The 10871-nt window shown below is 43.4% G+C and overlaps 1 protein-coding gene across 2 annotated transcripts; it reads left to right on the forward strand.

The window, feature by feature from the left end:
• On the forward strand, positions 1-8202 carry plekha3 (pleckstrin homology domain containing, family A (phosphoinositide binding specific) member 3). Of its 2 annotated transcripts, none has more exons than XM_024261380.2 (8): positions 1-255; positions 1203-1319; positions 1390-1539; positions 1630-1751; positions 1881-1985; positions 5471-5514; positions 6190-6284; positions 6695-8202. In XM_024261380.2, exons 1-8 carry the CDS (start codon positions 201-203, stop codon positions 6802-6804), a joined length of 798 nt encoding a protein of 265 aa, XP_024117148.1. In that variant the 5' UTR covers positions 1-200; the 3' UTR covers positions 6805-8202. The 2 variants fall into 2 exon arrangements, with proteins under 2 accessions (XP_024117148.1, XP_036071491.1); XM_036215598.1 differs by having other exon boundaries at positions 1630-1746.
• The last annotated feature ends 2669 nt before the right edge of the window (positions 8203-10871 follow it).

A 10871-nucleotide genomic window follows, 5' to 3' on the forward strand; every position in this document is an offset into this window, starting at 1 on the left:
CACCGGCTTCCGTCGTTACGCTTCTGTTTTGTTGTTGTTTTCCCGATCAGCTGACCTCCTCCTCCTCGAGCAAATCTCGCACTTGTCGCGTGTCACCGTCCATTCGCTCGCTCGCGTGCGCGCAGACAGTCCTGTGTGTCACGCGCGGTCTTCTGACGTGAATCCGGTTAGCAGGAAGCGAACAGGCTAACTACCAGCCGATGCTAGGAGACGCCATGGAGGGGATTCTGTACAAGTGGACTAACTACATGACGGGTAAGACCAGCTAACCTGCTGCTGGACCGGATAGCGACTTAGTTAAGAATTACGAGGATTAATAAAACACTAGAAGCCATGAGAAAAGGCACATTTACAGGTAAGGATGTAGATCAGGTTCACTGAGGAAGATGACGCACTCAGAGATGCTCTGACGTGCAGGTAGACGGACAGGTGCAGCTGCAGCTGCAGCGTCTGCTTCAGCACAACTTCAGAGGACAGACGGGGGTCGGTCTGCTGGTCTGCCGTCATCATCAGAGGCTGCTTAACAATAAAGCAGGGACGGCTGTCTTCAAATGAAACTTTATTTAGACAGCACTTCATGAACAGTTCAACCTTATCACGACTTTAACCACTGAACTCACGCACAATACCCCCCCCCCCCCCCCACACACACACATTCACTTAAAAACACTAACTCACAAACTTGTTCACTCAAAAATTCAATCATATATTTGTTTTCTTCTACTTGGAGCAGCTGTGATACCTACAGGGCCAGGCCTGGGCATAAGCGAGCTAGGCGGTCGCCTAGTGCACCATCTGCTAGATAGGTTGCCAGATTGAAATACATTTTTAAAACAGTTTAACACGCCAGTCATTTCTTGTAATTTTTTTTTTTTTAAAGGTAATAATTAAACATAACTACAGTTTGACATAATGAATTATTTTGCCTGATGCAGCTCCTGTCGAAGGGGAGGAGGAGGGGCACGCGGTGTTATCCCTGTTAGTGCTTCTTTAAAACTTTAAATGAGAAAAAGCAGCAAAACAAGCACTCAGGGACAGCTTTAAGGTCAAAAAAGAAATGAATAGGAGGAAAAAACTGACTGAAAGCAGAGCTTTGTCAGTTTTTATTTTGCACTCAATGAACCCCATGTTGCTCCCACAGAAGTGCAGAGCTCAGATCTGGTAGATGGTCTCCTTTACTCTACCTGTTTGTTTCTGCTCAGGCTGGCAGCCTCGCTGGTTTGTTCTTGAAAACGGGGTCATCTCGTACTACGACAGCGAGGACGACGTCAACAAAGGCAGCAAAGGATCCATCAAGATGTCTGTGTGTGACATTAAAGGTCAGAACGCTGAGCATCCCGCTGCTCTTTGCTGGAACAGGCCTGCATCACCTCTGTCTGTGCGCTTCAGTCCATCCCACAGATTCCACCCGGCTGGAGCTGATCATCCCTGGAGAGCAGCACTTCTACGTGCGTGCCGTGAATGCAGCAGAGCGCCAGAGGTGGCTGGTGGCATTGGGGTCGTCCAAAGCTGGAAACCTGGACGGTAACAAGCACGTAGGTGAGGGAAATATCGACATTTTTAATTACGGATATCCAGACCTGCAAAAGGCCGTTCTGTTGGATTCAGCTGAGGACTTCTCTGCTCCAGGTCCAGAATGTCTGAGGACTAAGATGTCTGAACTGCGTCTTTACTGTGACCTGCTGGTGCAGCAGGTCCAGACCATCCAATCACAGTACAGCACCGGTAATGAGGCCACACCCTCAAGTGAGGTCAGCACCTTGACAAGAACTCAGCAAAGCTGGAATTTACACTTTTATTTTTTAAACTGACTGAGAGGGAGGAGCATTTGTGTCACCTTGCCAGAACCTGTGTGTGTGTGTGTGTGTGTGTGTGCGCAGGCCTCTCTGCTCAATGCCACGTGCACAACCTTCATTCAGACTCTGGAGGAGTGCATGAGCCTGGCCCACCAGAGCCTGATGCCCGACCTGAGGCCTACAGAGAAGGTAAGTCTGCCTTAAGCCACTGATTCTGCTTCAGACGGGTCTGGACCATTGACTGGATTAGAACTGGGCTGATGCTTTCCAGATGAAACTTCAATAAAATAATGAGGTGAAAGAGCGCGAGTGAGACACTGAGAAGACATCTCCTGATGATGTCAAACACCCTTCCAAGGTCAAAGGTCCTACATGTCTAAGACCGAAATCCATGCAGCAGCCATTGGAGAGGAAACACTGCCAAGTAGCTCCACCCCCCGAGGTGCATTGCATGCTGACCCCTCCCATCACCGTAATAAGTGGTTGTATGAAGGAGGAGGGTTATACATCTAATCCTTCTGATGTGTTTCACAAAGATTGTGATTGACAGTGAGGTTAGCGTGAGGTAACGTAGTCACACTTCATCTTCAGTATGGAGACTGGTACCGAGCAGAGTGATGAACAGAACTTTCTGTGGAGGTTGAGGATTTTTCTCCTCCACCATTTCCCGAGGCAGGCGCTCATGGTCCAGACTGAAGGGGACCCGTGTCTGAGAGTGGAATTCTATTAGCATCACAGCTAATAGAATAATTCATTCAAATTTGAGTATCTGTACTTAAAGTTATATGGTATTTCTTTTAACCCTAAAACCAATTTATTTATTATATTCTTGTAAGTATTAGTATTGTGTTGGATATAGTATTGTAATTTGTGTCATGTTGTACTTGTTTCTTCTCTCACATGTATGGGACCTGAATTCTAATCTCATGTCAGTGACATTCATTCATTTATCCTCTGGTTTGACTATATAAATCCTTGCATCCTTAGTAAAGGCTAACGTATTAAGCTAACCATCCAAAGGGAAATGTTCATTAAATCACCCGGATGGAGTTCACTGGATTCAATGCCGATTCCACTCAACCTCTGGACTCCTACTTCCAAGTCCTCTGGAAAGTTGTGTAAAACCAGTAGATTTTTGACAACAGAGAACAAAACACCTACGATCCATGCTAAAGATAACACGATAACAACTGACTGTTACAGAATCAAAGATGGGCGGGGCTTGATGAGCTGCAGAGCATGATGACGTGAAACTTCTGACATGGCGTGGGACTTACACCAGTTGAGCAATTACAAAATTAAACTTTAATACCTTGTTTCAACCTGTAGGGGGCAGCACACTGACGCTTATAGACTATATTTTCAGGAATTAAACAAGTTTTTCTGAAATTGTCAAAATTTGGCAACAACTAACAGACAGCACTTTTAAAGCTCCATTTTATACATATAAAAAGTTTTTTAAAAAGTTGATTTCGTGTCTGGTGACCCTTTAAATAACATAAACCAATCTGTCTCATAAATAATCATTCCTGGCCATATCTCACTACAACAGCCCAATCATGATCTACAATGGTCCTTAATTACAGTAATTGCTAGAGTTATGTCCTAAAGAAAACAAATGACAGACGATGTAAGATTCATCTCTATTTTTACAGAGCACAGCTGGTTAAAGAAGTTTCAAAGCTGTGAAGCCCGAGCTTTATTTAGTGATGAGACGCTGTATCGAGGCTTCACAGCGTGTGTGAGTGCTGAGTAGGGGAGGGGGGGTTCCGCGGTGCACAAAGAGGCGTGCTTCTTCTACGGGAGGAGCGGAAAATGATGACGTCTGAAGCTTTGCTGTCTGGCTGTACCACATGACAGGAAGTGGTTCAGATTGTGAGAGCGGCGTGAATCCCACAGGCTCCATTCATAATGCGGGTTTGATGGTCAGTGAGAGTTTGACAATCTGGACAGAGGTAGAGTGTGGAGAGTGTGGGGAATTAGAGGAATTATTATTATTTTATTTGTTTATTTTTTCAATAAAACAAATAATGTGTCCCTTAAACGCACTGGCCTGATCTCAGTGTTATATAAATCGGGTCATTGTCCTAACCCGAACCACCATCTCGTGTTTGAGGGCTGAAACTCAAGTGATTCTGGTACTGTATAGAAATGCAGATTTAATTGTGAACATGTCAGTCGCTTGATTTCTATTCAGTTTTGTTGTAAAAATTCTTTCCAATTATTTGACCTCTCCAGTGATTACGAGCAGGTTTTATACTTGGTGACAAATAAAAATGTTCTGTTTCCAAGAAAAATATGCAACAACTGAATTAAATCACAGATAGTCACCCCCCAACCCACACACAACCCCCAGATCCCACCTTTAAAATAGAGTTCAGCGCCAGCACACATTCATCTAAATCAATACCAACTCTCACCTCACTTAAATGATCATTTTCTAATGTTCTTTCAAGGTTGAGAAAACAAAGAATTTCTTTTCTTTTTTATTTATTTGTATTAAGAAATACAACATAAGCACACACACACAAACAATGTCCATGGTTTGTAAACTACCTTATTTTGCTGACATGTTCGTTCATAGTTTTTCTTTCAAAATGCCACATTTCAAATTCAACTGATATTTTATGTGCCCACTAGATGTCCTCCTAGAGCCGATGAAGCGTCATGAAGCCGTGCACTGCAGTGAACCAATTGGATGAAAGGCTTCAAAGCTTCAGAAAGCTTCATCTGCCAATGACTACTACAAACTAGAAAAGTTGCATTACCTGCAATAATGCTAGAGTGAATGCTTTTAGCTGAAAGTAGTCGCTGAAGATGCTGAAGCTTTTAGCTGAAAATGGTGACACAATGTACTCTAACTGCTGACGGGATTTACTGGAAATGCAAAAGCTATTTGCAAAATGTTAAATTTGCTTAAAAGACTGGAAGTTCATTAAAGAACTATGAAAGAGCGCTGATGTTGGCCCAAATTTCTAAAAAAAATGTGTAGTAAAATTACTTAAAAATCTCTATTACATGCCAATTTTGCAAACATATTTAGTGTGTTGCTAAATTATGAGCTAAACTCCAAAATATCCCAAAAAAACTCAGTAGATACCAAATGAGCCTAAAAAGCTAGCTTGTTGCTTAAATATTAGCCAAACTCCAAAACAGCCTAAAAATCCTCAGTAAACTAAATTAGTCAAAAACGTTAGCATGTTGCTAAAATAGAAGCTAAACACTAAATTAGCCCATAAAAACCCCAGTAGATAACAAAGTAACGAGAAACGTTAGCATGTGGCTAAAACATGAGCTAAACTCAAAAGTTTTTGTAAATTACTATAAAACATTCAAAACATAGTCCATGAATGTATTTAAAGGCTTGTTGCTAATCTACTTTAAATTTAGAACTTTAAAAGACTTTCTCATTCACTCCTATGGGGCCCCTGAATGCACCTTGTACACCCGCGGTGTATTCATCTATTAAATCTGTGCAATAAAGTCAGAGTTAGATGTTGGAGCCGACTGTGGGATGAATGTTTGTGGTAGCTGCGGGGGAGCAGACACTGACATGATTGTGAGTTCCAGCCCCCTGTCACAGATATCAACAATGTCTCACCTGCCTTAGTGGAAAGGGAAACAGTTTTTCTACCCACCAAATTGAAGTTTTCCCCCTGTTCTCTTCTACACAGATGAGGAGATCCATCAGTCACCCAGGAACCTACAGCTTCGACAGGTGAGTCCAGAGCAGTGCTGATGGACACATCAGAACTGGTTTCAGTGAGCTCTGCTTCATCGTAAAAGTGTGTAGGGTCACCTCACCTGTGCTTCTCTTCGTTTTTACATCAAGCTCCTTTTTGTTCTTTTGTACAAATGCAGGAAGGACAGAAATTCCCAGTTGTTCATTTTTTCTAGAATCTAGATCTGAAGAATGTAGATCAAGGCTGTCCACTCCTCTTCCTCAACATCTACAGCCTGTCTTTTTCCAGTTCTCCCTGCATTGTTTTTGCTGTTGTTTATCTGGATTAGACGTGTTGAGTATGAAGAATGAAGACATTAATGTCAGTTAATCAGGAGAAGGTGGTGCAGAAGGACCTGTTAAACCGGCTGGGTGGTAGATCTCCAGCACCAGGATCGGGCATCCCTGATGTAGAACATCTTCCAACCGCCTCGCTGCACTAACAGAGTTCCTGTGGTATATAATCCAGAACCTTGTTAGTTGAAGCACATACAGATACAGATGATCATATCGGAGCTGGTTAGTGCTCATCATGTAAACCGGATTCATCCGTAATCAGACCTCTGATTGGTGGAGCTGTCCTCTTAACGGTGACAGATATTCATGGCCCAAACAGAACAATGGAGGGAATCTGCAGGAACTGAGAACGTCTTGTTTTGACCCCCTCGTCAGGTCAGGCATGCTGAAGGAGTGTGTGAGCGGAGGTCAAAGGTCAACGCCGCGCAGACCACGAACATGCTCGGACAGCTCCATCTATGACGCCCAACGTAAGTTTTACCTGAAACGTCATCATTTACAGTTCCTCCTCCTCTGCTGGATCCACAGAACCTGACCTCAGAACCAGCGCCGGCCCTGGGCTGCATGGCGCCCTAAGCGAAACGTGATATCCAAGCAATAGAATGTCAATAAAACGGACAAACCTCTGCTTTGTGTCTGTTTTTTCCTCCTTAAAGTTTTAAAGAAGCACTTATTTTTTCATAGTTTAAATTATTTAATTTTTTTTTTTTTGCATTTTTATGCAAAATGAATGGTGTGTTAACTGTAAAAAAAAAATGAAATTCGCCCCCTCCAGCAGATGGCGCCCTAGGGGTCCCTAATGCCCAGGACCGGCTCTGCTCTGAACAGTTCTGGGACATCCCAATCAGAACTAGACTCCTCTGATGTGTTTGTCTTTCAGGTCTCCTCCCGGGTCTGAACGGTGACTCGTCCTCTATCCCAGAAGAGAGGATGGACAGCGCCAGCCCCAAGACCACGCCCACAGACACGGACACAGACCTGTCTATATGAACGCTGAGGCAGAACCACGGAGGAGCTGTCGGACATTTGTGAAGATGTTCCTCCAAAAACCTGTCCTTTCTGCTGACCCGCTCAGGCTCTGCAGCAGCTGCTGTGCACATGAATGTGATGTCCAGACTGGTTCTAGGCCACGCAGAGTTGACTCGTTCAGCACAGAAAATGAACCGGAATCTCTGGACAAACTTTTTCTTCTGTTTCTCTGATCCAGAAAATTGTGTTTCCTTGTGAGGCTTTTGGGAAACCAGTTCTGGTTCACAGGAATCTGCCAGTGCCATTCTGATCAGCGGGTCTGTCGCTGCGACTGTCAGAGGGGAACAGACCCTCCTGACCCGGTAAAGACATGAATGTTGACGTGTGCAGCTAAAAACCAAATAGAAAGCCTGGATCAGAACCAGGATCAGAACCCTGCAGGTTTGTGGGCAGGAATCTCAGCCCAGAGGAACTGAAACAGAGCTGCTTGTGTTTCGGGTGCTGGGGGTGCTGGGGGCCTCTGTGGGAGGGGCTGGGGGCCTCTGTGGGAGGGGCAGAGGTGTCTGAAAACAGCACTGTCAAAGGCTGCAGCCAGCTTCAGTTTAGACAAACATTTATGTTTATTTATTTACAAACATTTTCTGCGTAAGAAGAAAAGATAAGTTTGGAAGTGAGTGGTTTTCCTCACAGACGTCAGTGATGAAATGTGGACTCAGGACGTCGCCCTTCAGCAGCAGGACGCCTCGCCTCTTCTCGTGCTGAGGACACGACGTCACGCGTGCCGATGAAAAATGTTGTTTTGTGATCAAATCCTCGAGTTTGTCAACCACACAATCATCACACTTCCACTGCCGTGCTCCACAGCTTTTAGTCATGTCGGTGAAGTCTGAGATGAAGCTGCTGTTTGTCTTTGAGAAAGTATCATTTCCTGCAGACTCCAGATTGTTTGGACTGAAGGACGCCAAACCTCATGAGGACGGGACACATCTGTTTTTAATTCATAAGTAAATAGATCTGCTGGTTCAGAATTATTTTTTCATTTTCTTTTTGCAGGTTTAAAAACCCTGATTTGTTTTTGTGAAAGTATAGCTGTTACCGAAGTGCTAAATGTTAGTCTGACAGCTGCTGATGTGAATGTTTCAGAAAGGTTTATATTTGTTTTGTGGCATGTGGTTTAAATTTGTTCACCATTTCAGATTATGAAGTATGACGATTTCAGTGAAGAAAAAAAAACTTAAAAAGCTAAGAAATATATATGAAGAACCTGGTTTTCTGATGGGAAAATGTGATTTTTAAACAAGCAAAACATTTCCAAAAGAGGTTTCTTTGTGCACTTTCAATAGAAGAGCCAATCAAATGTTATGGATAAAAAGCCCTTCTCATTCATCTTTACAATTACAAACAAAAACAAAGAAAAAAGCCCACCACCTTCTAACCCACCCCTACACACAATGAACAGTTACAAAAGTGAATTTAAAAGAAACGTAAGGTTTGGCTCTGCTGTGAGGAAACAGATATTGGGAATCTCTTTAAACCAGGAGCCAGCTCCACCACAGGAACATCAGACCGGGACAGCAACGGGGCTCATCCACAGCTGTGAAGCTGCAATGTCAGACCCCAAACACTAGGACGACGACCGGCAATGACCCCAGACCGAACCGGGAACCTCCTGGCACAGAGGATCCCCTGAGGGAAACCCCGGGGCCTAAAACCTTGAATGAAACTGAATACAGGGGATGTATGTGAAACATGAACAAATGCACACAATGAGATTAAATATATAAAAATAATGTGAAATAAAACAAATACACAATTCATAAATGAGCATTTAAGATGATCTAAAAGTGGGACTGAAAAATTCAGTTGTGAAAGATTTAACTCTTTTCACGGTGACGTCAGACAGAATGGCGACAGGGCCGAGAATGCAAATGACTTCCAGTGTTTGGGTCTGAACGCTGTTCAACACACTTTTACATAAGTAAAAGGTAACCATACAAATTCCAACAGAAAAATGTACAATATTTATTCATACATGTCCTGCTGAACTTTATTGTCATTTCCTGTCTTAGATCGTTCACAAATCTAAATATAAATTTGAATAATCCTTCAATATTTGAGGTTCTATTGAAAATATCAACCATTCATTTGAATAGATATTATTCTAACGGGTTCTATTCTGGTTGATGTTATTCACACGTATTTTAAGTGTGATGAGCACAAAAACTGACAGAAATTCATGTTGTCCTCATTTAATACCTTCACAAAGACACATCTCTGCATTGCTGTACACATTTTAATCTCTTCTCAGGATACATTTACTTGTTCTACTGGATATTTTAGGGGATAATTGTAAAAACAGGAATGCAAGCAGTGCACCACATAGACCGCAGTACATCAGCAGCTCCTCCTGCAGATGGTTTCTTCATAGGAAGTGGAGTCGCTGCTGCGCCTTACGACCAGAGCTGGTATGTTGGTATCCCAGCTGGTCCTCAGAGATAACAGTTATCAGGAGCTTGAAGGAGGCCACTCTCTCCACACATTATCGATGGACAGGTGACCCCTCCTCTTCTTCCTGAAGTCTAAAATGGTAAATGGCGTATACTTGTATAGCGTTTTCTACCCTCCTTCAAGGGCCCAAAGCGCTTCACAGTCACAGACCCATTCACCCATTCACCCATTCACCCACAGCAGTGTTCACTGCTAAACACTGCCACCAATCTTCTTCGGGGTTAGGTGTCTTGCCCAAGGACACTTCGACACATGGGTGGGCAAGGCGGGAGTCGAACCCGCTCACTTCTGATCAGGAGTTGACCGCCCTACCACTGCACCACGGCCGCCCCGTATAGGCCATCCTGGTGGAGTTCAGCTGCAGGTGGTTTCTGATGCACCATCCTGTGAATCCTGTGAATCTCTCTCTGTATCTCTGTATCTCTCTGTACGCTGTTGATCACCCCAAATCAAGCTCACTACTGTCATCAGGAAACTTGATGATGGTGTTCGAGGCATGAATGAGAGAAACAAGATATATCGGCCGTGGTGCAGTGGTAGGGCGGTCGACTCCTGATCAGAAGTGAGCGGGTTCGACTCCTGCCTTTCCCGCCCATGTGTCGAAGTGTCCTTGGGCAAGACACTGAACCTGCTTCTGGTGGGAGGTTGGTGCCAGTGTTCAGCAGTAGAGCCACCACCAGTGTATGAATGTGTGTGTGAATGGGTGAATGGGTCTGTGACTGTGAAGCGCTTTGGGCCCTCGAAGGAGGGTAGAAAGTGCTATACAAGTATACAACATTTACCATTTACCATCACTAGAGAAGACATGCTAGCTTGTTGCGTACACAAAGTCAGACGCCATATTGGAATGGTATAGATGTCTGTTTACTGCTGTGTTACAATTGTACAAACAGATCTAGAAAAACTAGAATGGGACTTTTCACTAGTAAATTATTGCTGTGATAAAGGAGAACTTCTAGAAAACATTTGAACAAGATCTGAGTGAGTTTACTCTCAATAATGAACGTTTAGGATGATCTTATCGTCTATTTAAAGTCAATAACAGCTTTAGACTTCACACTGTTTCCATGTTTTCTAGCAGGACCACCGATCTTTTCATTTTATGGAGGATGATGGTGGTATTTGTATGTGTGTTAGGGGCCTCGGTGTCGTCAGCACAGGAGCAGATACTGTGGAGGATGGCCCAAGCTGAGACAACCTGCAATATATAAATTAAATATATAAATTAATAGAAATATATTCCATGCTGCTATGTGCAAAATAAAATAAATGAAACTAGCTAAAGCTAACATGTATATGTGTGAGAGAGTATGAACACTCTAGAGGGGAATGCTGGTCTTATAGCTTCTTTCGACAGAGCTCCGGTCGGAGGGAAGGGCACGGAGAATCCAGTTTCCAGTAAACTTTTAATTTCAGGAGTTGAATGGATAAATGGTTTCAGAATCCAGTGTAAACATCTGCGTATATGGTTATCTATGGTTGTCTGTGGATGTGTGTGTGTGTGTGTGTGTGTGTGGTCTGCAAAGAAATGAAATACAAATAATATTGTTATGGTATACTGAGAAGTAAACAACCTAATA

Source organism: Oryzias melastigma, linkage group LG15, assembly GCF_002922805.2.
Source record: "Oryzias melastigma strain HK-1 linkage group LG15, ASM292280v2, whole genome shotgun sequence".
In the NCBI taxonomy this organism is placed as follows: Eukaryota; Metazoa; Chordata; class Actinopteri; order Beloniformes; family Adrianichthyidae; genus Oryzias; species Oryzias melastigma.

Coding starts and splice junctions, on each gene's coding strand:
- plekha3 (XM_024261380.2), top strand. CDS start 201: ATGCTAGGAGACGCCATGGAGGGGATTCTGTACAAGTGGACTAACTAC. Junction 256..1,202: donor GTGGACTAACTACATGACGG/GTAAGACCAGCT, acceptor GTTTCTGCTCAG/GCTGGCAGCCTCGCTGGTTT. Junction 1,540..1,629: donor GGACGGTAACAAGCACGTAG/GTGAGGGAAATA, acceptor TCTCTGCTCCAG/GTCCAGAATGTCTGAGGACT.